The sequence below is a fragment of the Carassius gibelio genome, chromosome A19, assembly GCF_023724105.1.
Source record: "Carassius gibelio isolate Cgi1373 ecotype wild population from Czech Republic chromosome A19, carGib1.2-hapl.c, whole genome shotgun sequence".
NCBI classification, from domain to species: domain Eukaryota; kingdom Metazoa; phylum Chordata; class Actinopteri; order Cypriniformes; family Cyprinidae; genus Carassius; species Carassius gibelio.
The window spans coordinates 12,819,251-12,844,767 of NC_068389.1; the positions used below are offsets into that span (position 1 = coordinate 12,819,251).

At 37.2% G+C, this 25,517-nt stretch overlaps 1 protein-coding gene across 1 annotated transcript; it reads left to right on the forward strand.

Annotated features, from left to right (window-relative positions):
• The first annotated feature begins 5,670 nt into the window (after positions 1-5,670).
• LOC127935623 (protein FAM91A1) lies at positions 5,671-25,167 on the forward strand. The gene is made up of 24 exons (XM_052533695.1): positions 5,671-6,089; positions 6,964-7,048; positions 7,250-7,401; positions 8,420-8,477; positions 12,469-12,536; positions 12,761-12,874; positions 13,252-13,342; positions 14,091-14,153; positions 14,348-14,454; positions 14,566-14,604; positions 15,820-15,932; positions 16,905-17,014; positions 17,182-17,291; positions 17,838-17,924; positions 18,257-18,386; positions 19,166-19,314; positions 19,689-19,823; positions 20,341-20,454; positions 20,558-20,630; positions 20,753-20,890; positions 21,199-21,306; positions 21,481-21,604; positions 23,071-23,140; positions 23,485-25,167. Exons 1-24 carry the CDS (start codon positions 6,018-6,020, stop codon positions 23,686-23,688), a joined length of 2,514 nt encoding a protein of 837 aa, XP_052389655.1. The 5' UTR covers positions 5,671-6,017; the 3' UTR covers positions 23,689-25,167.
• Positions 25,168-25,517: the final 350 nt, after the last annotated feature.

Below are 25,517 nucleotides of genomic sequence, written 5' to 3' on the forward strand. Positions count from 1 at the left end.
AGAAGACAATGCTGAATAAAGTTGTAATTTTTGTTATTTTTGGACCAAAATGTATTTTCGATGCTTAAAAAAATTCTAACTGACCCTCTGGTGTCACATGGACTACTTTGATGATGTTTTTCTTACATTTCTGGACATGGACAGTATACCGTACACACAGCTTCAATGTAGGGACTGAGAGCTCTCTGACTAAATCTAAAATATCTTAAACTGTGTTCCGAAGATGAACGGAGGTCTTCCAGGTTTGGAACGACATGAGGGTGAGTTATTAATTACATAATTTTAATTTTTAGGGTGAACTAACCCTTTAAGGAATAGGCTGTTTAACGAAGCTCAGAGGTGGCATGAATGAATTTAAACTCATAATAACAATGTTACGAGATTAATGTTTTAACCATAAAGTTTTGAATATAATCTAATTTACTCAAATTGTACTTTCAAAATGAAACTCTTTGTCATTGAATCATTTATTCAGTCGATTCGTTCGCAGTGGCTGATTCATTTAGGAACGAAGCAATCTTTATGAATGGGTGACTGTAGTGATCATTGACTCATTACAATTGCACAACAATTTTGTACTATGTTCAAAGTTACATAAGTACTGAAAGTCTCAATATTTCAATTGGAATTTTTCTAGCAAGTCAGACAACATCACCGTCTTATCAATCAACTTCTAAAGACTTATTTCATAAGGCCTAAGCAGATCATGTTGACTCTGACGCTGAGTTTCAGCTGAAATTGTCTTAATGGGTTTGAATCAATGAGAGGACAGTATATTGAGATGATGGTGACACAACAAGCCTGTCCTGCAGTCTGATTGGTGGGTCCCATGACAACAGCTGTCAAGGGCTATCTAAGCTTGAGGGGTGTACTTTGTATCTAAAAGCTTGGGGCTATGCTTTGTTATGCTCAGTATGTAGTTGTTTACTTCTGGTGGTGTCCTGTAAATGACATAGTGCAGTGAAATATAAGCTGAATCGATCAGTTTTAGGAATGAATAGCCTAGAAACCCTTATCACCTTATCACCCTATATCTTTTATTCAGTAGCCGAACTCAACAGAAAAAAAGAGTTTTCTTATCGATCTCATTTTTGTTTTAATCATCAGAGGGAAGGTCATCAGTTACGAAGTAAACCATTTCTAAGCAGCATTAAATACTAGGAGGAAATGGACATCTTGACTGAATCTCTGTCCACTGATCCTTTGTATCTTAAGTGATGTCAAGGCTCTTTAAGCCCTTTTTTTTCCTGATAATGGAGATTGGGTTCAAGACAGCCTCTTCAAATCTTAGCGCTTTGAGATTCCATAATGTGACAAACATAAATCATTGCTAACAAGCACTTCCTGTTCTTTCAGAAGTCATGATTTAGTTTTTATCATCAAATCTTTTTTGACATTTGAGAAATAAAATACATGCATGGCCAAACGTATGTGGACACCACAACATATTAATTTACTTTGTTTTTGCATACTGTGTTCCAAATTATGTTTTCAGCAAAATATTAGTTGTTTTAAACCTTTTGCAAGAGGTTGCACTGTTTCATGCCTTTCATGAACCTATGCAAACATCCAGTATTTTACATTTATTTTTAGTTTCATAAACTTCATTAAAATATGCCAAGAGGTTATTCTCAGCTTAGATAGGAAGGTTTTCAAAAGCAGCAAACAACAGCAAAGGGGGACCTTGGAGTCAGAAAGGCTAAAAAACACTGCTGTAGTTGATGTTGTTGTTATTTTGTTTCCCCCTATAGTTAACTTCCATGTTCCAAACCCCAAAATGGGTCCATTGTCATCCTGGAACAGAAAAGGGCCCCATACAGAAAATGTTCATCTCAGCAGATTGCATGGCTGTATGCTTGTCCACATAATTTTAGCATGCACATAAACCATTTCATGAATCATAGGTTCATTTTTGGCGTTCGTAAATTACATAGAACTGACCACAAACAGCTCTCAGGAAATGTTCTCTTCACTTCACCAATTATTTCATCAAACAGTCTGGCTAAAAAAAAGAAAAAAGGGATATCTCCTTGATTCCAATTCAATTTATGCTAACAAGGCACTATTGACCAAAAAGTTGGCTGCTCAAGCCATTCTGAGAGATGGAGATCATGATGAGAAACATCTGCCTGAAGATCTTTGGGTCACAGCTCTGTAGGGAAAGCTGTACCTAGGAGGTCCACTGTGACACTTGCAATTGCCAGCTCAAATCTCTTTTGATTTAATATGGCACAGATACTGGTGAGCACCAGCAGCGTACCATCAAAGCCACAGCTGATATGTACTCAACTCACAAGTGAATTCAACCTTAGTTAGATGGTTTCCAGTCTCAGCTGTGGCCCCATATTTCTTATGTCCCTTAATGAGCAGAGGAGCAATTGGGACGCCCTAGCAGAGGGGTTGCATTCTCTAAACAGTCATGGTTGGTTGGGGCTGTTGAAGAAGCAGATCAATGATAGCGAACCATGATCAAACCGTTTGTACGGTAACGATCCTTTGGAAAACCACACTTCTGTTTTAGGGTTAGGGTTACATAGAGTTTGTTATAAATGACTGTGGCTGCATTGTGCATCGTTCTCTCCTTTATACTGGAGCACTTCACAAACTTATTAGCTTTGGTGTCATAGGCAGTCACTCTTCTTGTGTATCCTAAAAATATAAAGCCGTTTAATTAATGTATCAACTCATCAAATGATGCAGAACGTTTCATGGTTGGATTGTTGTGTGTTCCTAACAAGGGGCAAGATTTTCCTCTTGACTGTAGATGTCATTAAATTTAATCTAAACATTTAATGAATGCTGCTCTATTTATTAATCTTGACTTTAATCTTGAAAACAACATTTGTCAGATTTATGAACAGATTCGTTTTGAGGTTTTTATGTCTATTTGTTAATTTGTTCATGACATTTAGAAATGTGATGCCATAGAAGAACCTTTAACATCTGAAGAACATTTCTGTTTCACAAAAGGTTATTTGTGATGAAATAAGGTTATAAAAAGGTAGTAAAGAGATGGTTCTTTAAAGAACATTTGACTTAATGGTACTTTGTGGAACCAAAAATGGTTCTTCGATGGCATTGCTGGAAGTACCTTTTGAAACACTTTTATTTTTAAGAGTGTAGTGAGACTTACCAAACCTCTAAGGTATCCTCAAGATTACTTAAAATTATTTAAAATAAGACAAAACAACTTAAAATCATGGTATTTTTTTATTTTTATTTATTCACCCACTCAACAACTGCTTTCTTCTTTTGAAGAACCATAGTCACATAGTTTTAAAAATCTGATATTCAGATACAAGAGCACAAGTTGTGGGGGATGTGATAAACCTCGGGGAGACAAAAAACATTTTTCATGTGGGATCATCCCTTGACCGGCACAGATTATATTGCCTAAATGAGTTTTGTTACCTGTATTAGTCTCATTGGATTCTGCAAGGTGTCCTCGCCTCCAAACATACAAATCCTCCGGTCGTTCGCTGCGGCTGCAGGGTGTAGGACTGCTGTGGGCATCGGCGCCATGGCCTCCCATTGATTTAAGATTCTGTTGTAACGCTCCACAGTATTTGAGATCAACTTATCCGGCCCTGTTCCACCAAGAGCAAAGATGAAGTGAAGGTAGGAGTCTCACTGATGGGTGTAACGTGGCTCCAGCATTCGCTCAGCGGTCCTCTAGCCAGCGAGCTCTAGCCTGTAATATGGTATTCATGATGCTCTTTTGGAGGTCCACCTACTCCCGTTGAGAGGCCATACATGGATACATACATGCCATATCGTTCTGTTCACCTGAGAGAGGAGGTCCTGTCTCAAAGGGATCGGCCATGGCTCCACTAGCGACAGGTCCGAGAGCCATGGTTGGCTTCTCCAAAGAGGGACTACCAGGAGGACCTTGTGGGGAGTATGTAACCTCACTTTATTGTTTTCAACAGCCACTCTGACATGGGGATGGCCTGCCATGCCTCGGCCTGCGTGATGAGGGGTTGAGTTGGTTCAGGCACTGAGTTGCTGTAAGGAACTGTGGTGCTCGTAAATAGTGGAAGAGGAAATTTGCTCTATCTTTGAGTATGTTTGGGTTTTATTGAATCCGCTAGAATGGTGGCACGCTGCCAGGGTGCTATGTTGGGCCCTGTGCAGGCAACAAACACATCGCTTCGGGCACCCGAAACAGAACGGGTTGACAGGAAGTTGAGACTAGGCAATTAGCCTCCCCCTCTTCCTGACCGGTGCATCAGGCTGACTTCTGAGGTGCCGGGTCCAGCACTATCCTGGGCTAGGGTCCCTGCCGCCTCGACAGGGGGTAGCGCTTAGCAGAGCGCGAGCGTTGTTGGGGCTCATGGTTTGGAAGGGAGGGTCGCCTTAGATTTCCATCCAATGGCAGCAGGTGGGCAGAAGGAAAATGAAAATGAAGCCGCTTATATGGATATGGTGAGTGGGCTCGACCACCATAGGCTTGCATGGCACCGCCACACCGCCATTGGTTCATTTCTACCAAACTCCACGATCCAATGGTCCTGCAGTTTCACTGCTTGATTGAGAAAGGCTTCGGAAATATGAGAAAAAGGACTTTTCCCCATAGCATCTCAGCCTAACGGCTTACGACACAGTACGAGTGTTGTATCGAAAGGGAACTCTAGATACTGGTGCAGATGGGTACTCCTTATAGCCCTATCATCAGTGTTGGGGAAAGTTACTTTTCAAAGTCATGCATTACAATATTGCGTTACTCCATAAAAAAGCAACTAATTAAGTTACTTAGATTATTTTTATGTAAAGTAATGTGTTACGTTACTTTCACGTTACTTTTAAAATCTGGACAGGGCTTGCTTGTTTGTTTTTTAAATGAAAAAGTTATATTATTAAAAACTAATGCGTTACTTTACCAGTTACTTGAAAAAAGTAATCTGATTACGTACCTCGCGATCGACAACTCCCAACACTGCCTATCATCAGCTATGGTCGCCGTGATTTTGCCAAGTAAGACATGTTCCTGGATCAATGTCTTCTGATGATCCTGGATCAACATTATTTTCCAAAAATATGGACTTAACCCAATCCCAATCCCTACCCCTAAACCTAACCATACCCATATTTATTCCTAAAATCAGTGGGAAATAATAGCTGATTAACAAGGGTGTAGAAGCACCTAACCCTGATTGTAAGCCTAAAACAGATATTTCCTGAAAAGTTATATCTCAATTCTGATTGGTTGATTGGAATGTTGTTCCAGGATCAACAAGGATGTTGAATGTTGTCTAGAATGCATGGAGTCTGATTTGTCAGCAAGGGAGCCTCATATTTTGTAATGTCACCTCTTCCCTTTGATGCACACATCTGTTTTCTTTGACTTCTGCACTGCTTTCCTACCATAGGTGTGGTTAATGCCTTTTTCTTAACACAAACCGAAGATATTTGCATTAAAAAAATAATGATAGGTTTATTATAAGGTGTGGGCAAAGATTTAGCATATGAGTTTCATTTCACGTCATAACGTTTTCTTTTGTTTACACCCGCCTCACTACAAATGAATGCAATGCGTTTTGTTCTGCAGCGATTCGTGAATGAATTGTTCATTTTGAGTCGGATCTTTTTTATGATTCCGTAGAATACATCCAAAAAGACGGGACTAAATGTAAAATCATATTAAATCTTAAACGACATTACAACCCTCAGGCAAAGTTTTTCCGAACTAGTTCATTGAAACGAGCCGTTCAAAAGAACCGATACGAGAAAATGATTCGGACTTCCCATTACTACTGTTCAGACCATTCAGACTAATCCTCTTTCGTCACGCGCTGAACGGAAGTGACGTACATAGCCAGAAGCGTGACCAAGGCTGGCGTAAATATACAAGGAAGTGGACATTCACTGTCAAGGCTAAAATAACATTCATAAAGGAGACATTTAATTGTCTGACGGTTTCTTATCACTAAATAAGTACCGGGAGGGTATAGTCATCTCGGACTTACCCAAAAGCCCGTGAGTATCGGTTAGAATAGACGTGGAGCTCGAGTCCAGCAATGAACACGGACGTAGAATTTCACATCAGGCAGAATTACCCGTGGAACAAACTCCCAGCCAATGTCAAACAGGTACAGTAACACACAAACACCATCTGACATGACTTCCCATCACTGCCTGCACTACCTGCAGAATAATTCACAGCATCAGCATGATTTCCAGATATACTGTCAGTCATCTCATTCATTCAGTTATCTGTAAACAAACACACACACACATCATCATCATCATCATCATCATCATCATCATTATTGTAGTTTCATTACTGTCATCGGATTCCTCTGCATAATATCTGCACATCAATAGGCATAAAAGGCTTATCATTAAAAAAAGTGTAAATTTTGTTTCAGATGTTTGTTTTAAAATGCCTTTGGAGGCAGTAATCCTCTGCTTCGTGAATTATTAAAGCTTGTGGGAATAAAATATCTTAATCTTTCTTAATGCTTTGAAATATAAACAGTACAACAGTACACTAAACTATAATATTTAAATAATGTTTAGTTTTTTTAATAATATTATGTAATGGTTTACTTTATTTATTATTGTTGATATATTAATATTTAGGATTAATTGATTTATTAGTTGTTTTTAAATAAAAAAAAATAGATTTTGAAATATCTGCAATATAAAATAGAATAGAATGCATCAAAGGGTTAAAAGGGGAACAAATTAGACAAATATTGACATACAATAAGAATATTGGGATGTACAACAATTGTGGCTTTGTAAATATTTTGTACATTGTATGGAAATTACTTTTGACTCTTGATCTGATTTTTCTTTTACATTAAAATCATTTAAACAAATTCACATTCTCATAATGCCAAACATTATGTGTTTAAATTGCATTGTGCATTGTTCAACTAAATCCATAGGAATTAAATGTATTTTTTGCTCCTTCGTTTCTATAAGAAATGATTTTGCAGTGTTTTGCTTTATTCATAGAGTCTGGGAAACTCGCAGCGTGAATATGAAAAGCAGGTTCTTCTGTACAGTATCCGAAACCAGCTTCGCTTCCGCAATAACCTAGGTAAGAAAATCTATTGCTTTTCACTTTCGTAAATCCTATTTTTCATTCTGACATTGTTCCGAACCATTGGTGTTTCTCACTCCACTCTGGGCCAACAAGCCCATTGTAGCTTCTGTCAGCAGATGTAATTACACTAAAATAATGAGCATTGTTGCCCTGATTTAGTGTCCCACAACACTGTCAAAACCTCTTCTCTAACAGTCAGGCATGTGAAGAAGGACGAACGCAAGTATTATGAAGAGCTGTTGAAATACAGCCGGGAGCATCTGATGCTCTACCCCTACCACCTGTCTGACATCATGGTCAAGGGTCTGCGGGTCACACCCTTCTCCTACTACATCAGCATCATGGAGGTTCGGTCAAGTCAACTATTTGAATAACATTTACCATAATAGCTTTTTCTTTTTTAATTTATTTTTGCAGCTTTTAATAGTGTAGAGAGAGTAATGGGGAGAGTATGAAGTAACGGCTCAGCAAATGATGCTTAACTCAATCATGCATTGCCTATATAAGCACCACAGCCACGTCTCTTAAGTATTTACTAATTACATTTCCTCAAACTACCAAATTATGTTGTCTACACTGTGAAAACAGTCATAGCATATGGTAGACATGGGCAGGCATCCAAGTGTTCAGTGTTTTACTGTTCTAGTTTTCAAGTGTTTTTCATCCTTTAATGACAGAGGCAATAGAGAAGTATTAAGTGTTTACAAGGTTATTTTTGCTTTTGTTAATGCTCATTAAGTTCTGCATTCTGGTAATGCTTCAGACAGGTAATCTAGATGGAAGTGTTTTGTTTGAGCTTACTGTATATTACTTCTGCAGAGTGTTAGCTTACCGTTTTTATTGTAAAGCAACAGTGTCTGTTTTCTATCCATGTGACTTCTGGTGTCACTTAAGCAAATTCATTTACCAGCATTCATAGTAATCATAGTAAAAAATGTTTTATTTATTTGGATGTTCTGAGATCATGTAAAGGGAGAATTCCCCAATTATTATTTACTCACTCTCACGTTATTCCAAACATGTTTTACCAGGCTGTCCAAAAAATATGAAAAACACAATAAAGCATCAGACGAGTAGTCTTAATGACTATATTTTAAGTCTCTTGATGTTCTTTGATTTTTTTATGCAAAAAAAAAAAAAAGCCATGGTCATCATTCAGTGTCATTCAATGGAAAAAAAGTAGCTTGGACATTCTGATGTAAACATTTCTTTTTGTTTTTAATCGAGGAAAGAAGGTCATATGGGTTTTGAAAGGCATGAGGAAGAGTAAATGATGACAGAATCATAACTCTTAGGTCAAATATTGTTTCATTGGACTACATTTGATTGGAAGTGCATGACCCAGTCTCTTTCTCCTTCATTCAGGACATCATGAACAGTGAGAAGAGTTATGATTCCCTGCCCAACTTCACTGCTGCTGACTGTAAGTTGTTCTCTCTCTGTCAGAGCTGGGAATCATTATTTGTTACTGGCTGCTCATGTACAATAACAAGGCCATAAGCCACTAGAGACGGCTGTGCATTGCCCACTCAGAATGAATTGACTCAGAATTACTCTAAATAATAGTGAATGTAAATATTTTATTGAATAAACTTTGCTTATTCTTCAGAAGAAATATGGCAGTGTTGTCTTTAAACTACAAATTAGACATATTACTGTTTAATGCTGCTCAGAGGTAGTATAAATGCATTTACTAAATAATGATTATTGAAATAATATATATAAAAAATATTTCTAAACTAAAAAATATTGTTTTTTGAATAGAATACTGTTTAATATACAAATATATCTGAAAAAACCTTCAAAGCACTGAAAGCAATATTGTGCGGTTCAAGTATAAAATACTGTGTAAATAGACAGACATAATAATACTGTACAGGCACCTGAAAACAATACAAACAGTCATATATTATTTAGTGGAAAAAAAATACAAAATTTTAGAGTAAATTTGCATTTTATGAACCCCTTACATTTACCCATGTGTCTTTTCATTATTCAGCTGAAAGAAAGGTGCTGTTGTATCTTATGGGAGTTGATATCAACAGTCTTATGTGAATTGCAGGCACATATTAAAGCGAATTGGGTAGAAGGCTGTACAGTGCTACACATATTTGTACCCCACAGCATCTGTGTATAAAATCATTGACATAATAGCACATCATTAAACTCTTATGAAATAAATAATTTGTTATTGGCCCATAATAGCTGGCTCTGCATGCTCAGAGATCTCACAGAATTTGGTCTTTGGGTTGGGTCGACAGAAGGTAGCCAGCAGGCTATGCAAGGGTCTATTGCTCTAATCTCTCTGTCTGAAGTGAGGCTGCACTCCTGCCCTTCACAGCTCACCCCACGGCCTTTGGCATCATGTCTGGCTCGCCGCAGTCAGGCCTGGCCTTCTCTAATGATCCCAGACCCCTGTGCCTTTATGCATGGAGAGGGACGGGCTGCTGAGGCCCCAGGAAGGCAGGATCTGGGGCATAGAGGAATATATTAAAGTCACTGAAGTTCCCCCAAACACTAAAGGACATCCATGATGTCCTACCAATTACAAGCATATGCAGTCAGCACTCAGTAGAGGTGTAAACTGGGTCCAGAATGTTTTGTGATCATCAAACGATTCAGAGGTAGTCGAAAATGCACGTAAGCCACATTGAATTTATAGTGTTTGTATGGCTGCCGGGTCACTTGTCAGTTATACATTGTGCTTTACATGAATGCACATTCAAAGTTTAAATAATAATTCTGCTAAAAATTCAATTATTTATTTATTTATTTATTATTTATTCACATTTATTTTATACCATTTTTCCCAATACATATTGTTTCAAATCGGCTTTACAGGAAATGCATATTTCCACATTACAATTAAGAGTAATTTATTTTCAGAGCTGGCTGTCAAAGTAATGTCCCTATGATTTCAGCCTCAATATATGAGCAAATGAAGACATAAACATAATCTCTGGCTCTGCTCACTTCAAATCATGTCATATCATATACAGACAGAAACTTAAAGGTCTTCACAGCAGACTGTCAAAATAAAAGTTTGGTGTAAATTGAAGAAACTGACAGAAATATTTTACTTAATGTAATGATAGCACTACTTCTACTGATACAATTATTGTTAAACCATTTCTTTTTTAAGGAATATTCACCAGAAAAATTATTTACCAGAATTTATTTAGCAGAAAAATCGAACATGAAATGCATTTAGCAGACGCTTTTATCCAAATCGGTTTACAGTGCATTCAGGCTAACATTTTGTAACTAACATGTGTTCCCTGGGAATCGAACCCACAACCTTTTGCTATGGCAACGCAATGATCTACCACTAAGCCACAGGAAATAGTAAATAGGCTATACAACAGTATTTTTTGAAAAAAAAAAAAAATATAATAATAATAAATTATTTTGTGTAAAATTAATTAATTAGAGATGCTTTTTTTGATAATTAAAATGTAATGAAACCATTAAAATGGAATCTAGAAATTGAATGGAAAACAGAATGTGGTAAAAATAAAACAGAATTTGAGAAAAATAAAATGTATTTCATAGGACCTTAAAAATGTATTTTTTGTTAAAGTGCACCTATTACGCCATTTTTACAGTTCCTAATATTATTTTGGTAATATCCTACAATAGGATTACATGCATGTAAAAAAACACTTTACTTTCTCAAAATATAAGCAGTTCAAAGATTCAGTCTTTCTAAACCCATCATTTTCCTTGAGCCCGCTCTGCTCTGATTGGTCAGATGGCCTAGTCTGTTGTGATCGGTCGATAACATACAGCAGTGTCGGAAACAATACGCCTATTTCAATAGTTCTGTATTTTGAACGTTCTATAGAAAATCTAAACATTTATTATTTATCATACTTACAGGTTGTAATTCAATGGAGCAGCTGGTCCAAATAAACAGAATTCGGTTCCATTATCCAACAGCAGAATCCCACGTTGAACTCCTCGAGATTAGAGAAGCAATCGTCAGTAGAAAGATGTGTTTGTGGGTGGGTTCAAGATGTTTACGTGGCTGGCCAACATTATGCAAATTTATTATCCCGTGACGTGTAGCCATCATGGAAGTGGGATTCATTTACCAACGACTCGTTTAGACTGTAGAGAGTCGATTCTTTATTTTGGTAGACAATAATTTTATTTATCGTGCACTTTCAGCTTTTTACTTCTTTGCAGATTGTTTACATTCACGTACAGCTACATTACACACTGCATGAAAGGCAATATTGGAAATGGCATTATAGTGGCACTTTAAACTTTTAATAAATTGCTGTTAACTATTTCATGATTTCAATTAATTAGACATGCTATTTGATTAATACAAGTTAATATAACAATTAAAACAGAGTCTAGAAAAATGTAAATGGTAAAAAACAGAATCTGAAAAAATACAGCAGATTTTGGGGAAAAATTAAGCAGATTTCATAGAGTCATGTAATGATCATATTGATTACAAAGTAAGGAAAATTTGTGATTACAATGTAAGAAAAAAATGGTGAGCTATATTTGTATGCAAGTGTGCAGAATTTAGCTTTTTTACAGTCAGTTCCAACATGTTGTTTTAAAACAGTTTTACTGGGTATAAATCAGGTTCAGAAACAAACTTTCTCAATATTTTTTACCTTTCAAAAGGGCAATTATTTATAATTTTACATATGATCAATAATCATTTAAGTTTTTTTATTTTTAATAATTTGCTACGTTGTTACAAACCTGGTTTTTGCTTTGTCAATATGGAGTGTAGATAGATGTGAAAAAAATTTCAGCAACATAAACCATGGGGGAAAAAAAATTAACTCAATACTTTTGCAAGGCATTGTATAAATTCATATGGGTAGGGTAGGGCTATAATATTATGACAAAAATATTTGTCATTTATTGATCTTGATATTGTAATAGTGATTATTTATGTTTAAGTGCAATAGACACATGGACGTGTCATGTTCTGGCTACCAACAAGCTCAGAACCAATTAGTTTGTTGCTTTTTACTCATAAGAAAATCAGCACTTCACATTAGTGGTCTTAGCAGCATGAAAAAAAAAAGGTTAATCAAACTGGGAATAAATTATATGCAGAAAGGGAGCAAAGAGCGTTCACTGAAATGGTCTATATGTCCGAGTATAACCACTGAAGCTGTCTTACAATGCAAAATTAATCTCTTACTTACATCTCGTCTTTTACTGTACAGTGTAAATCAATACTTAATTGCATCAGTCTAAACTGATTAAGTTTAATAATGCATTTTTTTGCCCCCTTATCTTGAAATTTTGCCCCAAACCCCTGTTAATATCCAATCCTGGTGTAAACAGGGTCATAGATTGCAAATTAGGTGTCCACACATTAAGTATTTGGTAGTTGGCGTCCATTAGCATGTTCATTGATCTAACTGTTGACCTTTCAGGTCTGAGGCTGCTTGGGATTGGCAGGAACCAGTACATTGACCTAATGAACCAATGCAGATCTTCCAAAGTAAGTCGCTCTTGGTTTTACGCTGTAGATCAATTAGGATGTTGTGGTTAACTTCCATGAAAGCTCTTCTGGGATTTCAACATGATGTTCAGTAGATGGTTCTCAAATCTTTATGGTTCCATTGCTCCATTTGAAGATGAAAGATGTAATCCATAGAGAGCAATGCTTTGTACACACGGTGATAACCTCACACTGTTGCCTAAGCAACATCTGTCTGTGGTTAGAAATTCTTCCGGAGGAAAACGGCTCGGGATCTCCTGCCAGCAAAACCTGTGGAGATCACAGTGGAGCCCTGGTGGGTGGTACAGACCGGATATATCACCGAGGATGACATCAGGGTAAGGCGGATTCATTTAACAATGTTTCTTTACTCTCTTTCACAGAATTGCATTAGGCTTTTGGAAATGGAAAAAAGGAAATACGGTAATATTGTTTTAAAGAAATGGAGTCAGTGAGAATATAAATACATTAACCATTTTAATACTTCTTTTATGATGCAACTGTGTTTTCTAACACACCATTACAGTTATGCAATTTTTAAATAAAAAAAGATGCACAAAACCTAACAAATTATTCTCAACAGCTACATTTTCCTTCATAATCCCTGCATGAAACTGTCAGAGGACAACATTCTCTTCTAGTTTTTCATTTGAAGGTTTGTAACTGTACTGAAATATCTCTGGCCTTTAGTGCTTTTGTGCTGGGTTGATTTCAGGCCTGCTCTGTGTCGGAGAAGAGCGCCATTGATAAGATGATAGATTCTGGACCTCAGCTGGCTGGATCGATGGAGTTCAACGTGGTTCTGAGTGAGTGACACTGACACAGTTTCAGTCTTTAAGAAAACCACTTGAAATAATGTCATGCTCTATGCATGAATACAGTGTACTCATATTTTAGCGTTAATGTTATGATGGAATGAAGAATTAATTGTCATCCTATTTCAGGACCGTATATGGTGTGACATACTGATAGCAGGCTTTCAGAAAGAACAACAAAAAACAATAACAATTGTGAATTAAATTTAATTAATTAATTTAATTGATACTTTTTATATAGGCTTAATTTTGATAGACTTTAAATATTTTGACAGTGAGACTACCATAGTTAATAATATAATAATAAATAAATAATAAATAAAATATTAAAAGTTATATTCCTTAACCACACTTATTAAATAGTTATATTAATAACATAATACTAATAAAAATAATAAAAACATCATAATATTTACTAAAATTTGTAAGATTTCAGCCAACCTGTAATAGACACCATGGAAACATCCAGTCTGTACTGGTCTGCACAGAGCTGTCTCTTGGCTTGTGCAGATGATTGGTTTCACATGCACAGCAGATAATAGCAGCACAGTCCAAAAGTGTGGGGCATTTTTGAAGTCAGACCAGTATGACCTCTAACAAAAATGTAAGTCGCACATGCTAGAAAAGAGGTTGGAAAAAGCCACCATTTACCGGTATTCATAGTCTGAAGCCCTGTGCTTTTATAGGTGGTACATTCTGTACAAGAACTTCTATCTATTTATCTTCTCAATTTTTTCAGGTTTGTACAACCGGGGTTATATATATCTTGATGTGCCCATATCAGATGACAGCTGTATATCAGGTATGCACTGCAGTTTATCAAATAGGCTTTATTTATAACCTCTTCCATTGCCACAGAATGTACAGAATAGCGGCTGGAAGAATCATTTGTCAAAAAGATATGATAGGATGATCATAAATCCATTTGATAGAATAGCAGACATTTAGGGTACAACGCTCACACGCACACAATCTCTTCTTGTTTTTTGTTTTCAGTGCCGCCGCTTGAGGGGTTTGTCATGAACAGAGTCCAGGGTGATTATTTCGAAACGCTACTCTACAAAATCTTTGTGTCCATCGATGAGCAGACTAATGTGTCGGAGGTGCATATTCAGTTTTCACTTTGCAGGGCACTTGGAATGCCGTCTCGTTTCTTTTCAGTAACTCTGCTTGTCTTTGAGACTGTCATACCACTTTTCTGTTTGTCATTTCAGCTGGCTAATGTACTGGAGATTGACTTGGGCCTGGTGAAGGTATGTGTCATGCAGGGATGAAAATGGAAGGCCATTTACATGGAATGTTTGATTTGAAATGATGCCTTTATAGCTGACCGAGAGAGCGGTGGATCCAGGATGCACCGGTTCTGGAATTACCGCTGCCGCAAAGGCAATTTTCCAAATCCTTTGGCTTTTTGATGGGGTGTGAAATGAGTCCTTCTTTGAATGTTTAAAGCAGACTGAGGTGAATGAGGACTGAACCATTGTGTTCACACATTTCCTTTGTAGCTGTTTATCCCCATTTCAGTATCTGGCAGAGTGGAAAGCAAGCTTATTCATGAGCTCCATCATGAAAATCCATAACTCATTATTAGAGAAGCCAACACTGACGTGACTCAAAGGACACGATCTTTACCAATGAATTTATCTTTACACAAGATAGGTAGTGTTCATTTTCCTTATCTCTTTGACATTTTGCAAAGACAAACAGAATGAAATGTTTCCTGCAGTCATCCGATTAGTGAAAACTTAGTCATTTAGTGAATGATGATGACAGAGTATATTTGAATAGAGCCATTGACGTCAGTTTTTATGTGTGACAGCCATGGTGCCTTTTGATAGGGATGTGCCTGAAGACAGAGAGCTTCATTGAAAAAGCTTTAATATCAGTCCTTGTTTATGAAACGTGAATAATTTTTTTCTCTTTTCTTTTCCTACTTTTTTGTAAATCATTAATAAAGCCAAACAATATGTCAGTTTATGTAAGAATAGTTTTATGAACATTAATGATTTATACATATATAATATATATATATATATATATATATATATAAAATATATAATATGTATATATAAAATTATATATATATATATATATATATATATATATATATATTATATATATAAAATATATAATATGTATATATAAAATTATATATATATATATATATATATATATATATATATATATATATATATATATATATATATATATATATAAAATATATAATATGTATATATAAAATTATATATATATATATATAAAATATAATTTTATTTATATATGGATTTTATTTATATATGGATTATATATGAAGATCTGTGTGTGGATGCTTTCCAAACATAATTCAGAGACTGGAAGACTTCCTTGTAAATTAATGGTGTTAACTTGCTATTATAGTAGTTAATAATCATCACTGGATTGTGTATGAATGCTGAAAGAATATTGGACTTTTTTCTGTTGTCTTCCAGAATGCGGTGTCCATGTATTGTCGCCTGGGGTTCGCTATCAAAAAGGGTCAGGTGATCAGCCCGGACCAGATGCACCCCTCGTGGAAGAGTGCCCCTTCGGTCAATAGACTCAAGTATGAGAAAGCCTACCTGACACTGATGAATAGGCTTTTACTGCTGGCTCACGTCTGAAAAACAAACAAAAATCTTACTGTTCTAGAAATCCCAAACTCTGTGCCGTTCACACAGAAAGAGATTTTAGCTGTGTTTTTGGTATCATACCATATCATATTCTGATCATAAATAAGACTTCCAATGAACTGAATATTGATTCTTAAAATCCTAGGATTGGCATTTTAATTGATGCATTTGTAGTTGATGCATGAGCATGTCTGCCATAACATAATATAATATGTGCCACCTCACGTCTAGCAGATGTTGCTGGGTTAGTGATGAATAATTGTTTACACCTAACACATGCAGTACCCCACATCTGTTCACCTTGCTATTTATTTATTCATTTATTTATATCATGCTAAACATGATAATACTTCAATTTTAGTAATAGTTAACCATTTTTGATAATGTAATAATTCAAATGAATGAATCCTTTAATTAATTAAAAAAAAAATTATTATGCATTATTCTTTATTAATTTCCCATAAAGGAAAACCTTTGAATTTTTTTTGTGTGTGTGTTTTAGTGACATTCAAATTCTGGAAAAATCATATAATCTCGTTCTCTGTACCAATGCGTCATATTATCTTTGTATCCAATATAACAATCTGTAATGGCAAAAATATTTGGAAATGTGAAAGGAAAAAAAGAGAAACTGTAGAGCTAGTCAAAATTCATGTTAGGCGATTAAGTAGCTGTTGCCATTGTAACTTCAGTATTCCCAAATGATTCAGTATCAGATTGAAATCAAAATGGAATTGAGAGCTTGTGATTGAGAATCAAATTGAATCAGGAAATCAATGTCGATATGCAGCCCTAATCAGAATGGGAATGTATAGCCTGTAAAAAAAGTTTGCTATTTGTGTGAATATCTCTTTAGTTGGGTGTTTCATGTGTTTTATACCTTGGTGTGTTCTTACACTTGCCAGAGGCACTATGGACCCTCAGAAGATGCTGCTGTCATGGGAGGGTGGCAGTCCAGTGATGGAGGCAGGTTCCTCAGCCACTGATACAGACACCACCAGCCTGGAGGACCAGGGTGAGAGCACAACAGCTTTCATTAAGTCAGAAACATCTTTCCACTCATCCATTAGACACCAACTCACTCTACTGCAGTGTGTTATTAAACATTAGTCTGGCTCCAGTCAGTACATAAACCATCATAATGTGAATTAAATTGACTTTATGATTTTCCCTGTCCTCCAGACACCGCAAGTGTGAGCAGTCTAAGTATCCCAGCCGCCCCGACCAAGAGGATCGCCTTCCTGTTTGACTCCACCCTCACTGCCTTCCTCATGATGGGCAATCTGTCCCCTGTTAGTGTCTCATTCATAGATCGAAGTATTTCTGCTTTACAGCGAACACATATTTGATACACTGCATGTGGCTTATTTAACGTTTTTATTTTAAAGGTGCTTGATAATATTTAGTGGAGTGGTTCACAGTTGGTGGGTTATGACTGAAAACAGGTTACAGACAGGGTTGCCAAGTCTGCGGTTTTAAATAGTAAAAACAAAATTGTTTAAATGCAACCCAAAATATGTTAAAAATGAGTTCGCTTGCTGAAAAGACAACACCCGGATTGTGCCCTCCACAATGTGTTTAGTGTGGTGAATTATTGCCAGCCGAGAGCATGAAGCCCTCGAAATTCAATTTATAAACTAAGTAATTTAAGTACTATGCTGTCACCACTTAAACTCCAGTGGAAAAGCTGGACCCTGAAGCTAAACTAGTTGAGAACTACTGATTTAGTGAACATAGAGGAGGAGTCATGATGAAAGGTTTTCCAAGATTGTCTTCATATGATCTCATCATATAACATCTATAAGTATTGGAATTGAATGTGCTGTTTTTCATCTCAGAACTTGAAGAGCCACGCCGTGACGATGTTTGAGGTTGGGAAGTTGTCTGATGAGACCCTGGACAGTTTTCTCATGGAACTGGAGAAGGTAATACCCTTATTATAGGACACAAAAGAAGCTGTGGGACACACAGTGGACAGACAATCTCCGTCTCTGTGCTTGTGTTGAAATAGAAAGGGGCCACCGCCAGGGGCTGATTATATAACACACACACACACACACACACACACACATTTTTCACTTTGGCACTGCTCTCACATCTCTTGCGCACACAAAAGCATAAAGACTATTGCATTTCTCCCTTAATAATCTCTCCAACCTTTAGTTATTCTTTTCTTGTTTGCACATGTTCTTTCACTCACAGACATAATGACTGTCTTTGTGTGTTGAGCTTGATAAGGATGCTTTTATGTTATAAGGTTGAGAGCACTGCTGAAGGAGAGGCTCAGAGATATTTTGACCATGCGCTGACCCTCAGGAACACAATACTCTTTCTGCGCTACAACAAAGATCTCACGCCTGATCAGGGCCCTGATGTACCAAATATAGGTATGTGTCAGTATCTGAGGGCTTGTCAATACTAGACGTGGGAGATCAACTTACTTATTATATTGTTGTTGACCAATTAATTGTATTTCTATGAATCAGTTTTGAATCCTTCTCAGTGAATCAGTTCAACAATTTAATTGCATCATTGCATCTACATTTAAAAATGTTCATGTATGCCTTTTTAACAATGCGAAAAAGAATGTCATAAATGTCTGCCATAATTCTTTACTCTATGTTAGTTTTTGAATTTGTTAATAATGGTTTCTCTTTCTTAATTTTAATTCAAATTCATTAAAATAATAATGATAATTTGTTAAATAATTTAGTAATTTCAGATTAAAAGCAAATATACTATTTTGAGCATCTGAAATATAATAATACATAATAAAAAATTAAAAAGATGGCCAAATGTTTGGAATGATTAGGGAATTTTAAATGTGTTTGAAAGAAGTTTATTTTAATATATTTAAAAATGCAATTTATTCCTGTGACCTAAAGCAACATTTTTAGCATATTTACTCTAATCTTGTCACATGAGCCTTCAAAAATCATTCTAATGTGCTGATTTGCCAGTCAAGAAACATTATTATTATTATCAGTGTTGAAAACAGTGTTTTTTTGCTGCTTCATTTTTTGTGGAAACAATTCTGATGGGTAATACACGTCACTATCAGTGTCCTTGTTTAAACTGTATCACTGTGGTCTTTATTAAATCTAATTCTCCTTCAATTATGGGGTGGTACATGTAGACACATGTCCTGGTTTGTGTTTCTCATCAGGCCTGCCTCTGGACCTCCTCCGCTGTGAAAGCCTGCTGGGATTGGACCCTGCCACCTGCAGCCGTGTGTTGAACAAGAACTACAAACTGCTAGTTTCCATGGCGCCACTCAGCAACGAGATCCGGCCAATCAGCAGCTGCACACCTCAGGTAGCCCAAGAGACTGTAGTCAGACCCGTAGAGAGGGATATATGATCGCTGGGACTTACGAAACTGCTCGCTCAGTGAGCAGTCAGATCATTGTTCTCTTGAGAGTAGCGTTCAAGCTAAATAGGTCTTTCTTTGCCTCAGGGCTTCTTTATAAAAGTTGCATCCACCAACTACATCTCTGCATTTCCATAAAGATCTTTTACATGCTGTTTAGACGTCTTTTACAAATAAGGTCAGCATTTGGCCAGAAGCAGAAATTACGTTGTGCATTTAGAATAACTCGCATTACATGTTTTGTCACTAGGAGGTTTGGTTGGAAGCGGCCATGTTTATTAGAGTAGCTTTATATTACATGTCTGCTGTGTCTCTTTCAGCACATTGGTCCAGCCATTCCTGAGGTCAGCTCCATCTGGTTCAAACTATACCTGTACTCGGTCACTGGTCAAGGCCCTCCTTCTCTACTGCTGTCCAAGGGCTCCAGGCTCCGGAAGCTGCCAGAAATCTTCCAGGTTGATCTCAGCATTCAAATATTTATTTCATTTGTGTTTGTATTTTATTGTGCTTTAATTCTTTCTGTAAATCTGTTCTTTAATTAAAAAAAAATTATTACGTTAAAAATATTCCTTTAAATATTTAAATACATCTATTTTCTTTAAATTAAATATTTAAAAAGATTTAAAAATCTGTTTGAATTTTTGTGTTATTTTTCTCGCCCTACCCATACATTAATAAAATAAATAAATGAAAAAGACTCAATTATAAGAAATAGTACATATAAATTACACTAGCATTCAAAAGTTGTGTGCTTAAATTTTTTTGAGCATCCTTATAATTGTATTTCTTGTCACTGTTGATAAATAAAAGTACCCCCCCCCCCCCCAAAAAAAAAACACTTACCATCCTCAAAATTCTGAGATGTAGTTTATGCATTATAAGCATATTTTTATAGAAATGCAATTCTGCATAAAATAACAAAAGTTACAAATAATGCTTAGTGCTTACATAATCATCTAACATGTTATTCAGGCCTATGACCGACTGCTTATTACATCATGGGGTCATGACCCCGGGGTTGCCCCGACATCCAACGTCCTAACGATGTTGAATGATGCCCTCACCCACTCTGCTGTGCTCATTCAGGTAATGGAGGGAGACCCTGAACAACCAAGAGTTCTCATATCTAACACGTTCTCATATCTAGTTTTATCAAAACATTTACCAAAATCTCTCGCTCTCTATTCAGGGTCATGGAATGCATGGACATGGTGAGACTGTCTATGTCCCCTTCCCATTTGATGACGAAGACCTTAAAGCAGGTAAAGTCTTAGTTCTATATAAATATTAACCCAGGGTTTTTTAGGGTCACTGTAGATGTGTTTAGCACTCTGAAAGGCCATTAGTTCTAACTGGACTCTCTGATTTGTGTTGCCTCTCCCAGAGTTCTCATATTCCAATATGTGTGCGCACAAAGCCCTTAAGATCCTGCGGGACAAAGTGGATCTGGAGCACCAGTGTGGCTACATCACCATGCTGAACCACAACAACAGACATCGCAGACGACCCAGTGACCCCGACGGTGTGGCTAAGAGCCTCTTCTCAATCCACACTATCCATTTAACCAATCTCCAAAAGCCCTGATAAGGACGGCGCCTATACTGATCATTACCACTCCATGCTATATCTTGGCTGTATTAGCCACTATAAGTGCTGCAATTAGATTAGAATGAGAGCAACCGGTTCAAGCTCTCACCAATCTCTAATTCAGTGATTGTTTTAATTTCAGTCCACATGTTTGATTGCATCACTAATCAGAGTGAAAACCTGAACGCTACCTTCGGGGTCTCAAAGGAACAATGAGATTCACTCTCTTTACTTTCCTCACAGGAGACCCTGAGCTTGGCAGAGTGCTTGATCCCAACGGAAGCAATGAATCTTTTGAGCTGGTTACGGAGGAGAATAACGGAGACGGCAGCAAGAAACCGGGAACAGAAGGTAGGTGTTCTTTGACTAAGAGCAGATGTTTTTGAGGGAGAAAACATGCGGAATAGATTTAAACATACTAGAAATGTGTTAGACCCAGCTGAAAGTACTAGTGAGTGCTGCTAATCAATCTGGTTATGCGACTGAGTCAGTATGAGGTGCTCAGAAAATCTTGTTTGTTCACAGGGTCGTCCAATGAGGATGAATGGGTTCCTCTGGAGCTTTGCTTCGGGATGCCTCTTTTTAGCTCCGAGTTAAACCACAAAGTGTGTGAGAGGATCGTCTCCCACAAACTCTGCAGCAAAGACAGGTGACAACCTGAAAATCTGAAATGTCCCTTTTTTTGCTTTGTACAAGAATGTTAAAAATACTGTGTTTGCAGACATATGCTGGCATATTGAGCATCGATGTGCACCATAGCAAACATTTCTAGCAAAGCAAATTTGAATCCAGCCCATTATTCTTGCAATCTCAGTCTCACCTCTTTATCCCATAATTTCCTGTCCTCTGTACACTATATATATTAAAGTGCTCATATGCTACGTTTTTCCTTTCTCTTTAGAGTGTTACAAGCTCTTGGTGCATAAAGAAGATCTTTAAAGTTGCAAAGACTAAAGTCTCAAATCCAAAGAGATATTCTTTATCAAAGTTAAGACTCTGGCACGCCCCCCTAAAACGGCTCGTTCAAACACGCCCCCACATGTCTACGTGGAAATATTTGCATAATGCCGCCCAAATGTTCACGCAAAGAGAGAAGGTGTGGTTTGAGTAAACACAGTTAGTGTTGAAGCAGTGATGTCAGGGAGATGCTGTGTGTTTCTAGACGAAAGCAAAAGCTCTTTATTTGGCCTTCTGAAAGTAGATGCATTTAGGAATATTTAAGATTACTTACAACAGAACAGCAAAGTATTTCATGGATGTCCGTTTCATGAACCTAGGAGAGGAGGTCATTCTGACTTTGTTACGACAATCTGGCGCATCTAAATACGCTATTATAAGTGTTTTTTTTTAGTTTAAGTATTTGCTATTGACTGTTCAAATGTGGACTTTTGCGGATTGCGCGCGTGTGTGTGTGTGTGTGTGTAGGAGAGAGAGAGAGAGAGAGAGGAGCTTCATCACTGTGTCTGTCACGCGACTCGGTTCCTCTTTCAGGCTTGAACTGATGGTAAAACTATGGACGTTATTAACTGTCTTTACATTTATTTTGAAAGATGAAGCTCGCGATTATAGAATGGGGCGTCAATTTCCAACGAGTGCTTGCGATGTTTGGCCAATCACAATGCACTGGGTCATTTAGCCAATCAGAGTAGACTGCGCTTGTAGGAAGGAGGGACTTTGTAGAAAACTACGTGTTTGAGAGAGGCGGGGCATAAAGGACCTACATGGGTCACACACACACACACACACACACACACACACAGGGAACCAATTCTGTATGTGTATTCCAGAACAAAAATATTTCACCTTTGGCACATTTAATTATTATTGCTAGCAATTTTTTTATATTATCTTCCCTACTACAGTGACAGATAACACTAAAATAGGCTGTGTGAGAAATCACACCCATCTCTGTGAAAGTATAAGACTGGCCACTGTTTAATATCTGCCTGCATAAGGACATACTGAATAAATGCATTAACAGTATTAAGAAAAATGAAGCATATTTAAGCAGCATTATGCATATTTAATCATGTTCGTTTTTGACAGCCTTAATTACAGTATATACAGTATGTGACTATACTAAATAATAAAGAACACACTCTTTTTCTTTTGCAGTCTTCAAGAGTTACTACATTCCAGTCGAAAACTGTCATTAAAACTTCTCAGCTTTGTTCATTCATTCCAGGTACATCTTCCCCAATTTTATATTGTTCCTAATGTAATGTTGATTTAGTTCATAGTAGCAGTGCTAATGTCTTACGTATTACACAGTCATGGAAAACCAAGAAGTATCAGCAAGCTTTAAAATTACAATTTCCTAAAGGACCTTTATGGATTCTTATAAAGTCATGGAAATTTCTATAGTGAATATAATTTTTTCTTTGTTAAATGTTCCCCATCATCAGCTATAAATTGTTCTATGAGAGTGCAATCTCTATAAAATTTAGGCAAGAAGTTTCAGACCCCTGTTATCTTTTCACTCTCTGATGTTTTTTCTATGTGTTGACTATTTTTCACCATCCCTCACAGGATGGAAAACAGCCCGCGGACCCTGACAGCGGGGTCTGGGGTCCCCTGAGTCAGCCCCCAGCAGAGTCTGGCGTCCCCCTACCTGCGATCAACCTGTTCTTCAAGGACGGCGAGCTGAAGGAATGGAGCGGCCGAGCGCCGCCCTCCCTGCATATCTGTGCCCCACAGAAGATCAGCCCACTTAAAACACCTCCCTCAAAATAACCCTGTTCAGATCCACACCATACTCCACTCACTTCTGATCACTTCTGTCACGAGTAACCATGTTACCTGTGGCACTCAATCACACACAGCCATCAAGTGCTCCTGCCGCCTCCCGTCACGTTTGGATGCGAGCGTCCAGAGTAACTCTAAAAGTCCTGATGGGTTCAATCACACGTCCCATTCACCCAACTACAACATAGAAAATCTATTTACAAATTATCCTATATTGACCTTTTAATGTGTATATAGACTTTGCTTGGATCCTGGAGATGGATGACGTTGCCCTACTCGTATGATCATGTTTTGTGACTTATGCATGATATCACTGCACAGAATCTCAAAAACTACTTGACTGAATCAGCAGGGTTTGAAAACATGAAGTTGAGGTTTACGTTTTGCACAAAGCCTGTGGATGACATTCAGGTTTATTCTTTTTTTGGGGGGAAATCGAGACCTTTGTTGGAACTTGATTACAGTTTATTCGGTTAAGTCGTATTCCAGCTGGAAAACTTGTCTGTCTCAATTCTGCTTAGCAGAGGAGTGTTTCTGCTTCACTGAGACCAAAGACCAACTTTTTTTATGTTGATTTTTACCATTATTTTATTTTTTTGGCTGCCTTGTTTGCTTTGTGCCCATTAGACTACTTTATCACCGAATGCGTTTATTCCAATAGGCCAGATTGAACATTTTTCCACTTGAACAAACTATCTACTTTAGTCCCCAAACCTTCAAGCAGTGACAGCAAGGTCATCAGTTATCCATCAGGACCTAGATGTGTTGAATATCAGTATAAGTTTAGAGTTTATTGTGCGAAGATGCAGTAATACAGCATTAAAATCCCCCTCAGTGGCCTGACTTTTTCCCTTCCGCCTTTACTGAGGGTGCTGCCAGTGTTTTCCCAATCAAACCTATGGTAGTGGTGTATGAAGACCGATTAGAGATCTTGGTGCTGCATGATGAGTGTGTAGAGTCGTTGTGTGTATTGTGCGCTGTTCTTTATTTCCCCTTTCCATTCCTTTCGATACGACCCAAAACAACACCAGCTCCGTGCCCGACCCAGTCACAGTGTTAGAGAAATAAAATAACCGATAGTTTTATAAAGTCACCCTGCATTTTAAGAACTGTCTGTTGTTAGTGTACTTGATGGGACTGTGAACATGCTCTTGTAATTAAATGGGTACAGAAGTTACGTTTTCCCCACACGCAATTCCATTCACCAAAATATATGTCATAACAAATGAATATGTAAAAACTATATGAAAGTACTAATAAATATGTTACAGAAACACCCATTACCAGTGTTAGCATGCAGTTTGTCATTTAAAAAACTGTTAACTTCAGATTGTTGAAGCTTGGCTTTAGACAGGATGGGTCCCCGATGACTAATTACTATAGCAACACAAATTCAGGGTGTCACCAGGGGGCAGTGAGGCCCTGAAATGGGGCATGGCATCATAGGAATAGCACAAGCCAGAAGAAAAGAGAGAGAGAGAAAAAAAAGAAAACATCTGATGATGCCTATCAACAAAAAATGTTATGTTCTTTTTTTTCCATCCTACAATATGTGTGAGGCCTGTGTACGTAGTGGTTAGACTTTTATTAATTTTATAATTAATCTTCTTGGAGCTTAATTAAAACCGGTTTTATCTGGAGGCTTGCTCTTTAAAACTAGGTCAGTACTATAGTCAGAAACTCTCAATATTTCAAGAAATGTGTGTATGGGAGGAAATTTGACAGCGGGTGGCTACCCTATCTATTTTTATTGTAGATGTGCTGCAGCCTATGAAACTTTTACACTACAGACTTGTATGAAAGGATTATAACTTTCT